Raw genomic sequence first — 21,736 nt, forward strand, 5'->3', positions numbered from 1 at the left:
TGCAAGTTCAAGTTATTTGGGCTGGAACCTCTTGGCCCATGTTTACACCAGGGAAACTTTTACAAAAGAATCCCCACTAGTTCTATCACAGTCCTTGAGTTCCTGTTAGTGGAACACAGAACCCTTCCACGAAGCAGACCTGCAGATAACCCCCCTTATAATAGCACCTAATATTATCTGCATCAGAGGTTGCACCCGCACCGAGCACCTAGCCAGGTCCTATGCACAGTTTGTCTTGCAGAAGGGACTCTATACCAAAGCTGAGTCATCTTGCTGAGCTCAGCCTGGCCTTTGACCATGAGAACATGGTAGTCCACAGTATGTAGGGTTCTAACCATGGACTGGTAAATCCTTCAGGCAAGGAAATTCCCTTGCCAACATTCAGAGTTCTGGTGCTCAGTGTCCTGTAATTGGCCAGTCTTCTCTCTGGCTGTGGTGACCTCCACCATCTAGCCTTTGTGTTGGAGATGGGATATATAGCTGATGGTGTCTTCAGAGAGAAGACTTTTGCTTGGCCATCTTCACAACAGACAGAGTGTTGTGAGACGTCACACCACCTTTACCAGGTGATCCAAGATAGGTGCCAAGGGCTGGATAGGGATTGGACAGGAGTTTTAGGACCCATAAGATTCCTGAACCAGGGCTTACTAAAAATCTGCTGATTTAGCCAGTTATTTAAAAAATGGTGGGAACATTAGATCCTGACACAGTCTCTAGACTGCTGCTCCTCTGGAATAGAGAGATGTCTGGCACCAGAAGAGTCCTGTGGCCCATCCATGTCCAAACAGCATTCTTTGTCTCCTTTATCACCATCTTGCTATCTCTCAGCTTACTGCATATGATGGGTTGAGTGTTGACATCTGCACTGGAGCTGTGCCAAGTCCTCCAAGCAAAGAGATAAAGGAGGATACTAGTGTCGAGGCCAATGTCCCATGAGCCTAAACAGCTTCATCTCAAAGAAAGCACTCCAAATGCACCAAGAGCTTTGATTACCTCAGACCTGCCTCCAGGACAGGTGTGACTGAAGATAGCTCTTCACATTTGGGACAGCCCTAGAGAAAACCAGGATCAATCTGGCAAGGTCACAGAACTCACACTGCCATGAGCGCTTTCTGGATGCATCTCCCTGAATCTGAATCTGAGTGTGCTCATCTGAGATAGACATCTTTTTGGTGCACAAATACTGTTTGAAGTCACTGACCAGTCTTCCTTCCTTGGCCAGGGTGGCCAGGGGGTCACCAAAATAAATTAAATAGTTTTAAGAGACACGGCTTCTGTGGTGCTATGGTCATGAGGAAGCTGACTGGAAGGCCCCCAAGGTGGAGGTGTCAAGTGCTGTGTGATCATCTCTGCTGATGGGATTGCTCCAAATCCTTCTGAGTACCACTACAGCTCTTGGGAACGACAAACCCTTTAGCACTTGGGGAATTCTATTTGTCTTATGCTGTGGAGCTGAGAGTTCAGAATGAGTGTCCTGCTCAGGTGACATCTTTAGAGATGTAAACATGATTTCTTCTTTATACGGCACAGCCATCTTCATTGAAACTGGTTGCTGCTCACCTTACACACATGGATTTGATGGCGGAAGAGGGCACAATTTACACTTTTCTGTCTGGGAAGAATACCTGGAGCATGTCCTTTCCCCCTCCTGCTTCAAAAGAGAGACTTGGGCCCTGGATCTCTGCAGCAGTCAGTAAAGAAACCACTTGAGCGAGAGTGTTCATAATGTTGACACCTATCCACTAGGGCCGAGCCTGAGACCAGGACTGGACTAACCTTTGATAAGGGAAAGTTTAAAAAAGAAATGAGGAAGCGAGACAAAAGTGAGGAAATCTAAAATCTATAGACTCATTATGGAGGCTAGTTGACATAGTCACAGAAGACATGATAACCCAAACCAAAAAAGGAAGTATGAAGATATGGGGGGGAAACCAATATGGTTAAATGGCACAGTTCAAGAGATTATTCAAGTCAACTATATGCATCCTTCAATGAAAATCCAACCCTAGTGATAGAAAAGCACATCAACCATGGCAGATAAAATGATGGATGGAAATGAGGAGGGCGAGGAATTCAAAGTACAAATACACAAAGACATGAAGTCAAATAGCAAGAAATTGGTAAAATATATCAGCGGGGGAAGCCTGTGAGAGAATTGGAGAGCTGACTGCACAAGAAGGGGGTAAAGGGACAATTAAGGAGGACAAGGACATTGCAGAGAAATAGTGTGCTTTTTGTGTAGCAGCCTTTACCACAAATGATGTCTGAGAGAAACCATCTGTGCAGCTCTTTGTACTCCTTTTAAAGAGAAGAATGCTGCATGTAGCAGAGTGGTCAGCAAGGGGCTGACTGGGTAAATCAGAATATTATGGATTGGGACCATGCTCTACCCTTCCCTTACTACTTGTTCAGTTGGTGTGTATTTTCCCTCTCTGTTATGTAGTTGAAAAAAGCAGCTGTTCCCAGCCTGCAGTCCTGTAACTAGAATGTTTCTTGTGCACTCTTTCTTGAGCTGTCCCTTTAAAAAATTGCAACAAACTGATAAATCAAAGGGCAACAGGTTACCAGGACCTGAGATGGGACTAAATATAGTTAAGCGCTCTTCTATAGGAACTATGAATTGGCGGAGCTGCTAAGAAAAATATCCAATCTCCCATTAAAATCAGTGAATATACCAGAGAACTGGAGGGTACTAAATGTGCCTGGCTTTAAAAAGTAACTAGAGATGATCCTAGAAATTATACAAGTGAACTTTGCTTCGGTACTGGGAAAAATTGTTGAAATGATAATTAAGAATGTAACATGAACAGAAAAAGATGAACCTGATATGATGGAGCAAACCAGCATGATTTCTCTAAATGAAAATTGTGCCTCACTAATTCACTAGAACTCTTTGAGCACATCAACAAAATAGCGCATAAAGGAGAAATGACTCCCATAATTTATTTAGGGTTTCTAAAAGCTTTAGGCAGGCTGGAAATGTGGAGAGCTGCATGGTGCAATCACCCCTGCTCCACCAATTTGCACTACCATTGAATTCTCCTGCCTCTGATGAGCCTCCTGCCTCTGATGAACACTCCTTCCAGGTACATCTCCTGCTTATACTATTTTAAATGGCATTCAGGTTCATGGTAAGCCTGAACCCCATTCATGCTGTCTTATTTTACATTGCCACATGCAGCCTGGTGATATGTGTGCCATTATGCTAGCCCTGATTTTTGCCTATATTCTGTAACTGTGACTAAAAATAACTGTTATTCAAATACATAATCAAAATAGACACAGGTTGTATTATTGATATTGTCTTATGTTAGTACTTTGATGCACTTCACTGCACTCTTTTTATGGGCATTAATACAGCCACCAGAATTACAGACATGATTTCTTCCAGTCCTACATATCCATTTTTCTACTGCAAATATTAGCATTAATTTTACTGTGCTATTTATTGTCTGTTGAAAATAAATTCCCAGTGTGATCTTCTGTACTACTTTTTTGGTGAGAGAAATTTATTTCCCATCCTCAACATATTTTACCATTATATCTAGATTCAAAAGGGTTTTCTATACACTCTGCAAGATTATAGTATAGTCAGCACTAATGAAAAAGGCAATGGATAATACTATATATCATGGCTTTCATACTTCACAAATTCCACTGGGGTCACAGGGTTAAATTAGAGACCTTTTAATCATTGGTACAGCTTTATGAATGATTGTACTTTACTCTGATAGTTTATTAGACGTCACTACTTAACATACGTCTGACTTCTTCGAAGAAAAATCAAAAGGCTTTGTGTAACTCAAAGACCCTGCAGTTATGAGGATCATTGTAATTCTACTGAGACAAATCTTGAGGGCCTATTCAGTTTGTATACCATATATATTCAGGCCAAATGACACTGAAGTTTGCCTGAGCCAAAACTGAATAAGGACCTCAAGAATTAGCCCATAAAGAATAATTAATACTGTCCTTCCCTAGTTAAAGAATAGTTATTAATTATTCAATCTAATATAATTGTTGTTACTTATTTGTGTTATGGCAGTGCCTAGAGGCCCCATTGTGCCAGCACTGTGTGTGTACACACACACACACACACACACACACACACACACACACACACACACACACACACACACACACACACAGCTATTTACAACCTAATGTATGGACCATATTATGTACCTAGATTTTTCAAGAGAAACTCCTTACTTTCAGTATGATATGTTCCTATGAGACAAGCCTGTTGTTGCAAAATCATTACTGGTCATAATTAATCAGGACTTCTTATTACATCTCATCCAAAAGATGGAATCTCTTATAACGCTGTGCCTCCTAGACCCACACTGGAGCATTACTTAAATAATGACTCTGAAGGAATAATGCCATCTACTAAATCATCATCACATCTTCCTGAAGCACCTGTATATTCCTTGGAAATCTTCCATTCAGGTAATAAAGACTGAGTCTTGCTTAGTTTACGAATTCTAATAAGATCACAGCCCTGAACTGGTGTGACTGCAGAACATACAGTAACACACTTGATACATGAGAATATTCAGATGAAGCATAAAACACGAACTGGCAGAAAATAAATATAAGCTAATGACTAGATTCTGATACAGTCACCTATCTGAGAAGGAAGGTACTTCCCTATGTAAATAAAGGGGTAGAGTCTGTCTGTGAATGAAGACTGTATGATAAGAGGTTCACATCTCAGCTTGAAATAAAGTCCATGAAGCATAGTGTTTAATTCTGCTGGGAAAAGTTTCAAAGTGTAAGTAAAAACAAAGTTTCTGAATGGATCTGCAGCCAAAGTATATTGTAGAGCTTCCAAAGAGCCATATCAGAGTATGAGATTGCATTTGGAGTTTCAGGCAAAGTTATAATCAGAATCCCATGTGCTCTGCGGCAATGGTAGAAATTCTGCAGCTGGTTCAGATAAATTAATAATGTCAGATTTTTATTGAATTAGATATGAAAATGAGTAATGCAATCAGTGTTATAGTCCCCATATTATTTATTTTACATAAAATTCAGTTTATTCTGTCTCCAAATTCTCAGCTTTCAGGATGCCCCAGCTTGACATCTTTAGGTTTCAGAGTTAACATTCTATGAACGGGGCAGGTCACACCTCTATCACTGTGTCCATTTATACTCCATTCATGTTTTTCAAACTTTTCTTCACAACCATGCAGGCTAGAAATATCTGATTCTGTCACAATTTTTTCTATAAGAGGTGAATTCCAGTGCAAATTCCAGGGCTGATGGGACTGATAAGTGATGCAGAAACCCTAGCTCTCTTGAATGTGATAGTTTGCAGTGAAAATCAATTTACAAATGCTTGGGGAAAACAATGAAAGAATGTTGTGTTTTTTTGCTTATTTCTATATTCCTACATGGAACAAAGAGCCCTCAAAAGTACACTAGAGCTAGAAACAACCAAGGTCCCCATCTGGAAATGTTCTGACCATACATAGAAGTGTGTGTATGTAAGAGAGAGAGACTAACAGACAGCATGCAAGAGGAAGGTGATCGTTCTCAGAAGCTGTGGTCATGGCTAGGAGGAATAATATGAAGGTATCTAAAGACATACATAAAGTTCAACCAGAAAACAGCAGGCATCCTTTAGGACTCCAACCTGCTAATGGTGGCCACCTGTCCTTTATTTTAAGGGGCAAAATAATTTGGGGCCTGATCCCACAAGTTGCTGAGCACCTCCTATGAAGTGCTGAGTTCTGTGAAAATTTTGCTCAGCAACTTGAAGGATCAAGACCAGAGTGTCTAATATCCCTTATCAGATCAATACAGGATGAATTTTGTCCCATATTTCAGCAATAATTCTGCAAAAAGCATATATTGTTACAAATATATAATGGCCTGATCCTGTCATGATGTCTGCACAGATGGACCGCGACACAATTGTGAAGTCATGGGAGCTCTGCAAGGAGTTGTGGTGCAGCTGTGTTGAGCTCATAGCAGAACTAGGGCCTCATTTTGTTTCAAGAGTTGAACATTGTTCGGTAGAGTCCTTTTAAAAATATTGCAGGGCATTTTTTTAAATTGCCCTTTTATTTCCTTGAAATGTATTATGTAGATAGTCACTGTAACCCTGAGTAAGTCAGAGTTAGATTTAGCTTAAGAAAAAAGGCCACGCTGGGAGGAAAATAGAACTGATATTATAATTTCAAATTGCTTAATATCTGTCAGAATTTTCACAGGTGAATCTCAAGCCCCGAGGAGTCTGATTGATCTAACCCTCCCCACTTTCTTCTCCCCGAAACAAGAAGCAGTCTTCAAAGGAACAAATACATAACATAAGATATGGGCCAAATAAATTATTAAAATATATAAAAAGAAAGATATTCAAAAAGAGATGCAAATTATTGGCTATTTGACAAGCAATTGATGCTGTTGCAATCACTGAACATTGCAATTCATGAGTTTTATTTACTAGACAGATAAATAGTTGAAATAATCTAGAAAGCAAATTTCTGTCTTTCCATTATTCAGGGAACAATCAGCTATTAAATGTTTTAGTTAATGTCTCGATAGTGATTGTGATATGTAGAGTCACTTCACATCAGAGTTTCACCACATACATTTTGGAATCTCGAACAAAGATGAGTTCCAAGCCCATCTCCCCTGAAATCAAAGTGTTTGAAAACACTGATGCAGACTGGAATTTTTTGGCCTGGGCCCATCTGGACCAATCCCTGTATAGTCTGAGTAGTGGTTTGTAGAGTAAAATTCTTGGAAATCTCCATTTTTTTCTTTCTCAAAACTTAAACTAGTAATCACGCTGCTGTCCTTGTTCTCTTTTATCTCTCTTAGCTGAACTCCAAGAATCCAGAGGGAGATGTGATTTTCATAAAATAAAAAATAATCACCAGCACAAGGAAGGAACTAAGTTTTTAATGACTAAAAATTCTCTTTACAATACTGCAAGTTTTTTGATGTATCGTATCTGTAAAACAATAGCACTGTCCCAAATGCTGGAAGAGAAGGTTTTTTTAAAGTTTGATTTATGTACTCATTTATTTTTTAAGGCTGATTGAGGCTTTTGTCCACCACCCTAAGCCATTAAGAAACATCTCTCGAACTGAACCTGCAAAACTTTTCCCATGTGAGCAGTGATTTCAGGGAGATGGCTTGTGTGAGGAAAGATGCACATGAGTAGAATATCTGCACTTTTCAAAACACCCCAGCTTTTCTGGAAATTAGGAAATTGAGAATCAAGGGCTATGTGGTTTTAGCGTGCCTGTCCCTCAGTTTCTGAGAGCCTGAATTAACTTTACATTGAGGAATAACTTGCAGAAGTTACAAGATACATTTGTATTAAACTTCCAGGTATGGGTGCATTCTGCATCAGTAATGACAAGGCAGTATGTTACTCTGGGGTATGAGCTCATTCATATGAAGAATTTTTTTAAACACTGAAAATATAGCAGAAGCATCCAGAACTGTGGTCCTGATGCAGACGAAACACTCAGAAGTCAATGAGACATTAGCTTCTGAGGGAGCACAGTAATGGGTAATTAAAATGTTTGATAAACTGATTTTGAGTCCAGTCCTGCGGCCCTATGGGGTTAATCTTGTGAGGTTTGAGTGCTTTCAAGTCTTGTGGAAGCTGATGGTCCTGATTCTAGGGTTCTTTACAGCTCCTTTGAGCTGGCTGCAAAGCTGGAAGAACACTGTTCTTTCCCCCATGGGATACTCCTGGAGTATGGGTGCTTCCGCAGTGTTGAAGTGTTAGTGAAACTGTCCCGTGCCACAATCCCTTTTGAAGCCCCTGGCATGTAAGGGAAGCATAGGGTGTGTTGCTGGAGCACATTGCACTCCAGCCTGCTCTGGGCTGTTGGTCAGCCTTATAGGGTAGTTTCAGCAGAACCTAAATTAGAGCGGCCTCAGAGGCTGTTGTAGTTTGCACCAAGGACTGCTCCAGTTCCCAGCCGGTCCCCTGTCTAGGTGCTGCAAAGCTGGCATAAAGCCACTTTTATTACCTTGTGTCTGCAGTGAAATCACTTTGGCTGGCATGGACAGTCGGGACCAATGGGAGAAAAACATAAAAATAATCACATTCAATAGACACCTTTTATTGAAATGTGCAACCCTAGGGCTGGTAGAGGTTTTATATTTTCTTCATTGAGCCCTGAGGGGAAGAAAAATTTGGAAAGCTGCAGCTAAACGTGGGGAATGATGGAGACCCGAGTATGCTTAGAGCGTGCAGCGCGTTCCCAAAGTTTCCTCCCTGCAGCTGTAAGAACTAGTGCATCAGGTTTAGCAAACACATTTCAGTTATTACAAAGAGGCCTCCTCCTTTTGCCTTCCCCGGGCTTTCTCTGCGGCTCTGTGCTCTGCTGCCTGTGTCTGGCTGGAAGTGAAATGCACTAGAGCTGCTGCTGCTCCTTTCTTTCTTTCTTTTTTTTTTTTTTTTTGAGACTCCAAAAGGATCTTTATTCCCTTTCATGTGCCGCCTCAGTCCAATAGGAATCCAGAGGCTGCCTGCAAGTGGTCTAATCTCAATGAGGTGTCAATCATGTTCCCTGGTGGGTGAAGTAAGGTCTTTTGTAACCGCCTCTGTCTTTGGGAAAAGAGGAGAGAGAGGAGAAAGACTTCAGCAGAGAGAGGAGGAACGCAGGACCGTGCTGCAGAAGGGGAACTGAGATTTGATTTTGCTTTTGCTTTAGCAGGGAGGAAAGTGGAGCACATGGATTTCTAAAAACGTTGGGATTTTATTAAAAAAACCACCACTGAAAACAGTCCAATGAATCGCAATTGCAGATCAATGCAGAGAAATGGGGAAACTTCACTCGAAACATGGTTAGTTCCTTTCACTTGCTACTCCCACAGCCCCTTTCCTCCTTGTTTGGATTTCGTGTTGTTTGCTGCGATTTTTTTATACCGGTGTCTAATGATCTTCCTTTATTATTTTCCCCCCCTACACTTTCCCATGGACCTTCCTAGCTGCCGTTTGTAAACCCAGAGAAAGTCCAGAAGGTAGGGATGGCTCTGTATTGCTAGTAACTTTCACACCCCCTCACCCCTCTCTCCCCCTAAAACTTTCTGCGGCGGGTTCGGTGGGACTGTGGTGGCTGGCTCAGGATTATACCCCAAGTGCTGGTCTCTCCCCCCTCCCCCCGAACACTCCCACCCTGGGGCAGGCAGAGGGCATGGGTGTGCTGCTCCAGTGTGTGGCATTGTCTCTTGTGCTTTCCTTAGGTGATAGTTTTGCAGTGAACGCCTCCCTGGCTCGGAAAGGGATTGAGGACTGGATGGTGAAGCAGAAATACTTCGGTAGCAGCGGGGACAGCAGTACGGGACTCCTGCAAGGCTGCCAGCACCGGGCTGTTTGCAGGCTCTCCGGCACCAGGGTATGTCAGTGTCTCAGCTGCACAAACTCCCCCTCCCCCTCTCCCTCTCCTCTTCAAACACTAAAAGCCCCCAAGCCCCTTTCTCCCTTCCCTTCCCAGGATCAGCTGCGAGGCGGCTCTCCTTTGCCCAGATGCTGCTTTTAGGGGCTGCGCTGGTGGGTGGCTTCCTTCCTGGTGCCCCTTTGATGAGGTTAGAATCCCAAAACAAACTCTGCTCTGGCATAAGAGCCTGCTAGAAGTACAAGCACCTGCCCACTAGTTTATTAGCAGGACGATTAGTACAAAACCTACTGCAAACAGGAGCAAACAACCATTGGAATGTGCCCAGCTCCCAAAATCTACCAAGAGAGGCTACTGTCTGTGGCAGAGAGTTATTGCTGTGACTCTTTGACATAGGAGTTCCGGAGAGCCGAGCCACGAAGGAGCCTTTTTATTACTTTCCAAACGTGTTATTTACTGATTTGGTTACACGATTAGTGCATTGGTGATTTTCTTTTGAAAGAGTTTTTGAGCTTGCCATTTGTCACTTCCCAGCTCATATGCTCCTGGGGGAAGTCTATATACCCCACCTCACCCTAAATTCTCCGTGTAAAGTTTGGGCAAGAGTAGGGTTGCAGGTTTCTTTCTTAATGCTGTCCTTTGAAACGGAAGGGAATGATGGGGTGTAGGAGACAGTGATTCTCAAATACTGTCCATCTACTCTTTTAAGATCTCATCCAAAGCTCACTGAAGTGTATTGAAAGACTCTCACTGATTTCAGTGTGCTTTGGATCAATCCCTTAAACTGGGTCAGTGGAAGAGTAACCTGAGAGATGAGGAGACTGTAATCTGTGCTTTGCAGTGCAGGAATGTGTGTCAGAAAACACAGTCAGGGCAGCATCACCAAACATCCTGCAGACTTTTGTGTTTGTGAGGAGGCATTTCATTGTAAATGGTGCAGTTTTACTTAACATCTGAACTGTACATTTCCTCTTGTTTGAGATGTGAGAATGGATGAGAGACTATGTTGGGGTCTTAAAACCTTTCTCTTGCGCTTGGGGGTCTATAATCTTAAAACCTTTCTCTTGTGAAAAGTGATAAATAATTTGGAGATCATTGGATGCTAAGCGAAAGGAGTAAGATGCTATATGTGTTATTTATTATTGATGGACAAATTAATTTTGCTCACTGTTAAACTCTCTTAGCCACCATTGGTTTGAGGGTTTGACTTGGAGTTTTGTGTTGCAGGAAATGTGATGACAGTGTGAGAAAGAATTTCTCATTTAAAATAGTGTGTGTATAATCTGTATCAATAAATAGAACATAATAATTCTGCCTGCAATTATTCTTCAGATAAACCCACTTTTGCGAGTCAAACTTTTGGATGTGTGTGTTCTACCATTAACTGGCAGGTTTGTCTAGGAAAGAGAGTCTCAAATTTAAATTGAATACAAAAAGAAAACATGAGTTTAAAACACAGGAAAAACCTCACAAATTTGAACATAAGTTTTTTGAATCTCAATGATATTTTGAGAGATTTGCAAAACTCTAACTCCATGAGTTTTATTCATCTCTACATATATTAGTAAAAAGTAATTGTTTTTCTTAGTTAATTAAGCAATTAGCTAAATTATCCATACTTTTTACTGTCCTCTAAAATTAGTTAATTTGAAATGTGTTTGAATGTACTGTTCCGTAGAGGGTGTTGGCTGTACCTCCTAACATATAGTTTGGTGTAGAATGTTTCAAAATAATCGTGGCCTGATAGTGCCCTGAATATATGGCCTCATTGTCTGTTAATTGCTTTAATGCTATTGGCATCCTGCTGGAAGTGGGCTGTGACAGTTAATTAAGGTTCCTTAAAATATGAATTTTATGTGATATGGAAGCAGATATTTCTACTACTATAGCCGAAACAGATATACTGTGTGTAAAGGTTATGGAGTCAGCTTGCAAGACCATTTCTAAGACCTAACTTTGATTCACTGATCTACCAAGATATCATAGAATCATAGAAATGCGGGGCTAGAAGGAACCTCGAAAGATCATCTAGTCCATTCCCCTAAGCTATCAAATGGACTGCAGCCTAGCATCTTAGTTATTAGTTAATTTTAAGATGTAGAAGTGACTAATATTTATAATCAATTTTACGGAATGCTACATAAAAATTTACATACCTAAACAATACCAGACTGTTATATTTGAATCAGTCAAAGTTTTTTCTTTGTGCTTGTGCCATGGTTGAAAGTTTGGTTTTCCATTGAAACTTATTTTAGTGAAAAAATCATATTTTAATGATGATTTTAGTGAAAAATCATATGCTATTGTGGTTTGTGGTACAAATAGTTAGATCAAAAAGAGATAAGTGTGTGGATTTAGGGAAATATCCAATTGAGTTTACATTAGAGAAAAATCAGTGGCTCTAGGAATATTTTTGTTCAATTGAGCCTCTTCTCAGGAATCTCTAAAAAGAATCATGATAATGATGATGATCTGTTTAGCATTTTGGGCCTGATTTTGTGAAATTTTGTGCATCTTCTCTTGGCTTTTGATGAGAGTTGAGAGCACTCAACAGTGTTGTGCTGCGAAGTTTTGGATTGTCTTGATGAAAAATTGTTCATAATAGAGAAATCTGACAATACATTACATATATATCAGGATATAAACCAGTTGCAGGCTGTTTTCTGAAAAACAGGGCCACTAAAATGGTCTGCTTCACTTCTGTCATCCAAGGAAGTTGACACTAATGTAGCTGTTTTAATGCAACAAGGAATGAATACATTAATAAAGTTTAGTATGTTCACTTAAAATATAAGATGGAATGTTCATGGATGAGTTTCCTAAACCCTATTTAAATTAAATTAATAGAGATATCCTATCTCCTAGAACTGAAGGGACCTTGAAAGGTCATCAAGTCCAGCCCCCTGCCTTCACTTGCAGGACCAAGTACTGATTTTGCCCCAGATCCCTAAGTGGCCCCTCAAGGACTGAGCCACAACCCTGGGTGTAGCAGGCCAGTGCTCAAACCACTGAGCTATCCCTCCCCCCATTTCTGTCCACTGAGGCCTTGGCTACATTGGTGTTTTACAGCGCTGCAACTTTCTTGCTCAGGGGTGTGAAAAAACACCCCCCTGAGCGCAGCAAGTTACAGCGCTGTAAAGCGCCAGTGTAAACAGTGCCCCAGCGCTGGGAGCGCGGATCCCAGCACTATAAGCTAATCCCCTCAGGGAGGTGGAGTACGTGCAGCGCTGACGCTGCGACCACATTCACACTTCAAAGCGCTGCTGTGGGAGTTTCGAGTGTAGCCAAGCCCTCAATCTTGAACTGTTTGCCAGGAGCCTGGTTCAAAAATTCAAGAGCTGTTCTATTACTGAACTGTAGTTTAGAGTGTTTCCTAACTGGAAGAAGATTTGCTCAGCTGGTCTCTCCCCGCCCCCAACATTCATGAGGAGAAAACTAATTAGTGTCCAGCTATTGCAAAATGCATCAGTCATCTGAGTAGGATGTCATAGTAGTAAATTGTTGTTGGGGGAAGGCACGAACAAGGGTAAAGTGATTGCATTTGAAATATGCACTTTTGGTGTGTAAACAGCCTTGTCTTGTGGGATAAGAGCTCTGACCTCATTAAAGCATTGACACCTGCCCAGCAGGGGCTGCTATGCTCTAAATTTTTTAATCACTATGTAGGTTAAATTGCAGCCATCCGGTTCCATGACACTGAATTAAAGAAAAAAGCAATTTTGTGGCATCCATGAAAAGTATGGTGGCTTGAGTTATCTTCTATTTTTAATGCTAATTGAAACCACTAGGAGGTTGTACATTACAGAGCCTTTTAGAGAAGTAGAATACATGTTGGTTGCTACTTATGAAGGAGTTAATTTGAGGCTGGAGGAAAAGGGAAAAGCTTCCTGTCACTGAGCGGATTATCCCTTATCAGTTTTCATTTATTCATCTTGTTTATTTTTACAAACTATTTCTGCCGACCACCATTATTTGAATATTTTTTAAAACTGAAAAGCAGCTCTGTGCTAGAGGGGAAATTTTTAAATATAGCATTTGCTTAATTCAATTTACTTTTATCTTCAAAGCTGTAACAATTTTTACTAGTTTCTTACTTGAGTGTCTCATCAAAATCGGAGTTCTGGGTTGAAAAATCAGTTATTTTCAATTGCCTGTATGGTCCCAAACAAACTGGTAGTCACTGAGCCAAGTTGGAAGTTATCATGATGGAAAAGGTAGGAAAGACTTTAGGTACTGATATATTGTTAGGACTTTATACAGCTCTTGAATTGCATGCTCCGCTCTTCTTGACATCAGTGAGACTGCACACCCTGGCTGGGAACAGTTTACAACAGTTCACTGGTTTTAAGATTGGGGCATGCTTTCCATATGTTCTATGCCTGTAACTTCTATTGACATTAATGGGCATTCCATGCATTGTTTGGGAAGAGAATAGCCCGCAAAGTGTCAGCGTCGATGCTCTTCTAACGGGATCTTTCTTTTAAAAAAGATTGATCTGTTTAATAGTGTGTGTAAGCATACATGTGTATGTGTACATAGATATAGTCTGTAAAGCACACATATAGATAGGTCATGTCTGCTGAATGAAAACATAATTCCCTAAAAATAATTTTATGATTTATTGTCCAGATTCACATTGCCTTGAAGGCCATTAAAATGGTAGAGTTAAAATGAGTAGAACTCTCTTTTGAGAGGCTGACCTTTTGTCAGAAATATAGAAATATAAGTTTATATCTATTGGATAATTTATCTGGCTACCATATTGCTGTGTTGACTACTTAAAATGTTCTTTTTTTTAACTTGCCTCCTGTCAAGTAGGCACATAGTCTACCTCATTGTTGGAATTTTGTAACTAATATACTATACTGACTTACAGAAACCTGGTTAAAATTAACAATGAGTTTATCAGTTCTAGGTATTGCTAGAGTTTGAATAATTGTGAAGTTTGCACGCATCAGGTGTAGTAGACCAAAACAAATTCACCCACATTTTGCAATGAAATGAATAGCAGAGAAAAGCCCTAAGTACTGTTGAGATTTTGGTGCCAAGAAACCAAGACAATTTAATTACTGGTGTACACAGTACATCTTGACCATGCTGGTTTGGGAAAATTACAATATGAACATTAAAAATCAAAGAATCTCTGAAAGTATTAGTGCCATGGTGATGAGATTAGTGAATTGACCAATACTGTAGCAGAAAACTGGATTCCAGGGGAATTATCCTTGAATGATACCAGTTGGTACAATTAAAAGCCACAATGCAGCAGCCATATGGAAAGTGTTAGACATCCTTACATGGTTTCAAAGCTATGTGCCAGAGGTTAAATTGACATATGAAGAAAATAATAAATTAAATATTTTGTGTTATGAAATTAGAAAGTCGACTTGCTTGAGCCATATGGAGGAGGTGGATGGGAGATGATCTGCATTTCATCTGGGCTTGTTTCAAAGATACTTTAGATTAAATGTGGTGCATTGTCAATTTGGGATGTTGATTAGAAAGCTAAATGGCCTGTGAAGTCTCTGCAAACAAACCTTGTTAAATCAATTTAGTTGATCTCTTCAGACAATGAAAAATATGAAGGTTGGAGTTACTGAGATTGATGTTTATAATGATGAAATATATCCTGTTTAGTAGCTGAGGGAGGTCTAAATCTGAGTGACATGGGAAGGTTATGTTACTGAGGCCTTGGCTACACTGGAGAGTTGCAGCGCTGGTGGTGGCCTTACAGCGCTGCAACTTACTCACCGTTCACACTTGCAAGGCACATACAGTGCTGTATCTCCCTGGCTACAGCGCTGGCTGTACTCCTCCTCTGCCTGGGGAATAACGACTGCAGCGCTGGTGATGCAGCGCTGCTTCGCCGGTGTGGCCACCAAAAGCGCTGTTATTGGCCTCCAGAGGTATTGGGGGGTATCCCAGAATGCCTGCTCAGCCACTCTGCTCATCAATTCAAACTCTACTGCCCTGGCCTCAGGTGACCCGCCCTTTAAATGCCCTGGGAATTTTAAAAATCCCCTTCCTGTTTGCTCAGCCAGGTGTGGAGTGCAATCAGTGAAACTTTCCAGGTGACCATGCCTCCACGTGCCAAACGAGCCCCAGCATGGAGCAATGGCGAGTTGCTGGACCTCATCAGTGTTTCGGGGGAGGAAGCTGTGCCGTGACAGCTGTGCTCCAGCCTTAGGAATTACGATACCTATGGGCAGATATCAAGGGATATGATGGAAAGGGGCCATGACCGGGACGCGGTGCAGTGCAGGATTAAAATGAAGGAGCTGCGGAGTGCCTATTGCAAAGCCCGTGAGGGAAACCGCCGCTCTGGTGCTGCCCCTACAACCTGCCGTTTTTACAGAGAGCTGGACGCGATACTTGGGGGTGACCCCACCGCCAATCCGAGGACCACAATGGACACTTCAGAGTGGGGGGGGGGCGGGATGGAGGTGGAGGAGGAGGGGCGGGAGGAGGAAACCAAGAGTGAGGGTACTGGGGTGGGGGGAGACACCACGGAGTCCCAGGAGGCATGCAGCCAGGAGCTCTTCTCAAGCCAGGAGGAAGGCAGCCAGTCGCAGCAGCCGGTACTTGGTGAAAGACAAGCAGAGGAGCGGGTTCCCGGTAAGCGGCTTTTATTTTCAGGATGGAAATGTTTCGGGAGAGGAGGGAGGGTTAGAGCTGCATGCATGCATGCCTAGATGTGGAATAGCCCATTGATGTGGTCTATCACATCACGGTAATCGGCCTCGGTAATCTCTTCAAAAGTTTCAACCAGAGCGTGGGAATGCGCTTCCGCAAGTTTATAGGGAGAACCACTGTGGTCCTTGTCCCAGTCAGGCTAACGCGTCTGCGCCACTGTGCCGCGAGTGGTGGGGGGACCATTGCTGCACACAGGCAAGCTGCATAGGGGCTAGGGCGGAATCCACATTGCTGTAGAAGGCCCTCCCACTCTTCCCAGGTGACCCGCAGCAGCGAGATATCTTCAAGGATTAACTCCTGTGGGAAATGTTGGGAGAGTGTCCAGTGTAGGTGCACCCCGCAGCTGTTTGCTTTCCCCAATGCACAGAAGCCCCAGCAAAGCCCTGAAGCAATCAGCCCCCCTTACTCACCATTTCAGGGCTCCTGTGGGTTATGTGCACTCTATTTGGTTTGAGAAAAGTATGCTAAAGTGAAGACTGTACGAAAACAGCTGTAACTCCCAGTGTAGCCAAGGCCTTAGGCTTTCCAATAACAGATAGCACCGCCTGATTTTATACATGAAAGGTGGGTGATTTTATGGAATACATTCTCTTCCTCTGTAAATTAGGGTGAAATAGAACAATGATGTGTTTATATTCCATATTGTTTTAAATGTAAATAATTTCTTCCAGGCTTTTATACTAAAACTTCTTGCTTAGAACAAAGATGAGAAATTTGTTACATTCTGGACATTTCCATATGTTCTTTACACTAGTGTTCGTTAACCTCTGTAAGGTGTTTTTTTTTTTTTTTTAAGATCTATAATAAGACCCAGGAGGAGCTAAGTAAGTGGATATTTGTAGGCACCCCTTAGAAGATGATCTCGGTTGACTTGAATGGTTGCTTTTGAACTGGGTTAGGAACAGAGGAAAGAGGAGTCACTTGAGTATTGAAACTGTGTAAGGGTTGATTGTATTCTGACGGAGGGGAATTGTTGTTCAATGATGATTTTTAAAACAAATCAGAATGTGCAGTCGGCGCACCTTTATCGAATTTCTTGTGGATGAGCTAAGCTTCGTGAATATTAGCATCAGAACTTGGTAGAAAAGTAAATGGCAGATATTGAAATGCAAGAAATATTTGGAGCAATTCTTTGTAATATGTCACCTCTCTTCCCCACTCTCCCTGCCATCTGCACTGCGTAGAAGTACCTATAACTTTGAAAACTCAGACTATGGGCTGGTCTACACTAGGGAGGGAAATCGCTCTAAGATACGCAACTTCAGCTACGTGAATAGTGTAGCTGAAGTTGAAGTATCTTAGATCGAGTTACCTATCGTCCTCACGGCGCGGGATCGATGTCTGTGGCTCCCCCGTCGACTCCGCTACCGCCGTTCGTGTTGGTGGAGTTCCATAGTCGACAGGAGCTCGTTCGGTAATCGATATATCGCATCTAGATGAGACGCGATATATCGATCCCCGAGAAATTGATTGCTACCTGCTGATACCGCGGGTAGCGAAGATGTAGCCTAAGAGTCTCTGACTTTGTGGTATATATTAAGGTACACTTCAACTCTGAAAAGTGACTATGGGAAAATGATGCCTTTTTTACTCCATGTGTAAATTCAGTCCTATCTGCTAATGCATGTGAGTAACCACATCCACAAACTAAAACGTATGTATGAATTTACTGACTTATGTGCTTAAATAAGTGGCAGTTTATAGTTGCAGTTGATGAAGGTACATTTTAAAAAAATTAGGGACACAGAAAGCAGCCCCCTTTGAAATATTTGGTACGGTGTCACCTGTGCTTTTTCACCACCATCTAGACTAGCCCTGACACCCCTGTTGTTTGGGTCAATGTGTTCTCCAGAAGAGTGCCAATATGCAAATCATACTGAATTGGGCCAGGCTGCATCTTACTTTTAAAGAGATCAAATTGTATTGTGATGGCGAGAGCATCAAACTCATTTTTGGATGTTATCGACTTTGGATGTAAAGCTGGTCACTAGAGGCATCCACCCACTGTGTCACTTGCAGAGAGACTCCCCTGTGAATCCATGGATCTCCTCTGAAGTATGGAGAGGAGACTGCTTTTATTCTGAACAGAATTTAATTTATAAAACTTCTAAAGTGCTTAGATTTTCTGCCAACTAACCTTGGGCTTCAGTCTAGCAAATGTACACAGCATATGTAACGTTAGATCTTAGATGGATTGGCATGTGGTCAGCACAGTCTGTGTGTTGTCCATCCCCTAGAAATACTTTATGTTTTGTGCTTATGGTGGAATTTAATGCATTTGGGGCCATTACCGTGGCAGCTTTAAAGGATTAAGTATATTGAGGTTCCCATTAAAGTATAACTCTGTGATTCAAGATCAGTGGAAGAAAATCATGCATGAGTGTTTGATCTTGGGTGCAGCCACACATGCTGTGAGGTATAAAATAAGGGGATAAGCTCAGTAGGGAAGTAAGAGTACAAAGTGTTGTCTTGCAGGAGGAACGGGATTTGGAGCAGACTTGGATCTTTTGATCCACAGTCTGATGTGAATTATGTGTGGTACCGAGGTGACAGATTTGTCTTGGGGGAGGAAAAGCGATGCATGAGGGCGTGTCAGGTTCCATCAGAGATCCTGATTCTCCAAAGAAATTATGGTGGTAGCCAAGGTCTTAGCTGTTTCCTGTTGTCCTGGCTGAAAATGTCTATAATTCCACCAGGGTTAATTATGCAGGGAAAAGGAACAAAGAGATAAGTAAAAAAGATCGTGAGTGTATAACGAAGTCTTATGCAAAAGTGCCATATAGAGCACAAGTGCCTATACAGGGCCTTGATCCTGCACTCTTTGTCCAGGAAAATCTCGTATTGACTTCAGTGAGAGCTTTTCCTAAGCAAGGAACACAGGATCCTGAGCTCCTAGAGTAAAAGACAATCTGTGGATTGCATAAGATGCTGTGGTTAAGCCTGTGTCACTGTTTCCATTATAAACCTCTCTCTTTTTAAAACAATAAATAATAATTTTGTTTGTGAACTTTCCAAGTCTTTCTCTGTCTCTCCCTGTTCACATAGTGTACGTGTGTATATGCTACAGACACTCTCTCCCCTAAAAGAGAAAACATCAGAATCTAGCAAGGAGAATATCTGTCATTCCAGCTGAGCAAGGTCTAAGGCAATAACCCAAAATATTCTGGAAGAAATTCTAAAAAGCACTGAAGAAATCAATCATCTAATCCTAGAGGAAGGTCTTTGATGTAATCCTAGCAAGTTTATACTGGGAGCCTGCCTGTTTCTTTATGGTCAGCTGTAGACTTTCTATATGAAAAGTGGATGAAATAATTTCATATGCTTCTGCTTTAAAAAAAAGACGTTTCATAGTTTTCTAAAGTGTACACACTGTTTAAATGCAGACTGTGGCTTTTAGCCTAAGACCAGGTGGGGAGGAAATACTTATCAAAACAAGTACTTATAGAAAAATAAATAATAATTTGATATTTTCCCGTGAAAGTACTGTCCCCCATTTAGTCATGCTGAATATTTAATTTTGTTTTGAGGGTAAATGTTACAGGTTATCTCAGTTTAAACTATTTTTTATTTATGTAAAGCTTATGTACAAGGGTTTGTTCCTAATATGGGTGCATGTATTAAAGGAGTCTTTAAGATGCCTTAAATAAAATATTTGGATAGTTTTATTTTTAAGTAACTTTTGGGATTGAGCAAGTTGTATTTACATAATCTGTAAAACCTCCACTTTATTTTCCTACACCCTTAAGGATTGATCCAAAACCTACTGAAGTTAATAGGAACTTGATTGAGTTCTATGGGCTTTGGATCAGATTCTTTGCAGTATCAGCTGGTGAGGATGGCCAGACTAACAGCTTATTCATCCACCAGTGATTGCATTGATCCTAGTGGCAGCGCATTTCCTCCCAATCATGGCAATTTACTCAGTCACTCTTCTATGACAGTTCAATAAGGATTTTTGCAGTTACATTGCAGGTTAAATTCCCATAGATAATCAGGAGTAGGGCTTATTTAGTGTAATAGGAACAGCCCCTTGTGGTTTGATCATTGGCTTGCTAAATCCAGGGTTGCAAGTTCAATCCTTGAGGGGGCCATTTAGGGATCTGGGGCAAAAATCTTTTTGTCTGGGGATTGGTCCTGCTTTGAGCAGGGGGTTGGACTAGATGACCTCCTGAGGTCCCTTCCAACCCTGATATTCTACGATTAACATATCACATACCTGTTTTTAATGGTTTGGAGGCTGACTTTTTTTATTAAGTCCAGTGAGCTCCATGATATGATTCCATTATGGTTCATACCCACATTTTCCATAATAAACATCTTTTTAAAATGGGTTTATTCGTGGCTGATTGAAGACATATACCAACCTTTTTGCTCTGGACTAACATGTAACATAGGGCTTGTCTTCACTACGGAGCTAAGTCGGTGCTGCAGCGGCATCGATTTAGCGGGTCTAGTGAAGACATGCTCAGTTGATTGGAGAGCGCTCTCTCATCTATTTCTGTACTCCACCTCAATGAGAGGCGGAAGCAATGTCGGTGGCAGAGTGTCTCCTGTTGCAGACCCCATGGTAAGATCTAAGTTACGTTGACTTGAGTTACACTACTAATGTAACTCAAATTGCTTAGCTTAGATCAACTGTCAGCTGTAGTGTAGACCAAGCCATAGAAAATTGGGTAGCAAATTTTTCATGTTATTACTATTGCACCTATTATAGGTGGCCTTTCACCTACCATGAAAATACAGCCATTGCTGGATTGAAACATGGCAGCTATACAGCAGCTGACACTAAGCACAACAGTTGAGGAAGAATATTGTATCCATTTGAGAGTACATGGGGGATTATAAGGAGGCAGAATGTGATTCCCCAGAATGTGATCATCAGACTTTACACCCCTGGTCTCTTCAAGATGGTTGGTTTAACTGTTTTGGGGTTTGGTTTTTTTTTGTATTTTGTTTTCCTTTGGATGAAACAGATACTCGTGAAAGTGCTTAACTAACGCCAAGCACAGGGCAGACTTAGGTTGTTAAATGTCCTTTGAACTTCATGGCTGCCCCGTGCTCTCATCCAGAGGTAGTATTTAGCCTTTAATAAGGACAGGGGCTGTGCAAGCTCTGCCAATGCTTGGCCTATGTGCACACAACACACAGTTCATGCCCAAAGTGCATCTCTACCGATACAACTTATTCCTAACCAGTGGCACCCTCTGATTCTTGCCAAGAGGCCCAGAACTGGAATGACAGGCACTGTGGAATTAAAGATGCTGCAGTGAGGAGCACCTTGGATGGGGCAATAACTAAACAGCAAACAGTAAGTAATGTCTTGTGGTAGCCACAAAAACATTGTGAGGTCCATTTCTAGCTCCATAGCAGTAGATATTCTTTGACCCTATTCCATGTGTTAAACCTGTTTCTGATGGCGACCTCTATAATACTGGTGCACAACCAAGGAACTAAAACACAAAAAGTTGTTAATTTCACCTCCATGGGAGGGAGTGGGAAGAGGGGGAATGGGGCCTGAACACTTCCCAAATGGAGAAGGGCCAAACTGGTAGAGAGTAAAAACCTTAATTTCATACTCTTAAGAGCATATTAAAAGCAAGGAAGGAGATTCCTATCTTATCATTACTGCAGAGTCAGAGCTTCCATCAGCATCAAGAGGAGCTCTGCAA

The 21,736-nt window shown here is 41.5% G+C and overlaps 1 protein-coding gene across 2 annotated transcripts in view; it reads left to right on the forward strand.

The window, feature by feature from the left end:
- Positions 1 to 8,475: 8,475 nt before the first annotated feature.
- Positions 8,476 to 21,736, forward strand: part of NKD1 (NKD inhibitor of WNT signaling pathway 1) — a 153,639-nt gene continuing 140,378 nt past the window's right edge. Inside the window, exons 1-3 of one of the 2 annotated variants that reach the window (XM_050922567.1) lie at positions 8,476 to 8,823; positions 8,968 to 9,000; positions 9,223 to 9,374. In XM_050922567.1, coding sequence (XP_050778524.1) covers positions 8,799 to 8,823; positions 8,968 to 9,000; positions 9,223 to 9,374 — 210 coding nt within the window. In that variant the 5' untranslated portion in view covers positions 8,476 to 8,798. The remainder of the gene's footprint in view (positions 8,824 to 8,967; positions 9,001 to 9,222; positions 9,375 to 21,736) is intronic. The other variant, XM_050922566.1, reaches the window with a different exon arrangement.

The sequence above is a fragment of the Gopherus flavomarginatus genome, chromosome 14, assembly GCF_025201925.1.
Source record: "Gopherus flavomarginatus isolate rGopFla2 chromosome 14, rGopFla2.mat.asm, whole genome shotgun sequence".
NCBI classification, from domain to species: Eukaryota; Metazoa; Chordata; order Testudines; family Testudinidae; genus Gopherus; species Gopherus flavomarginatus.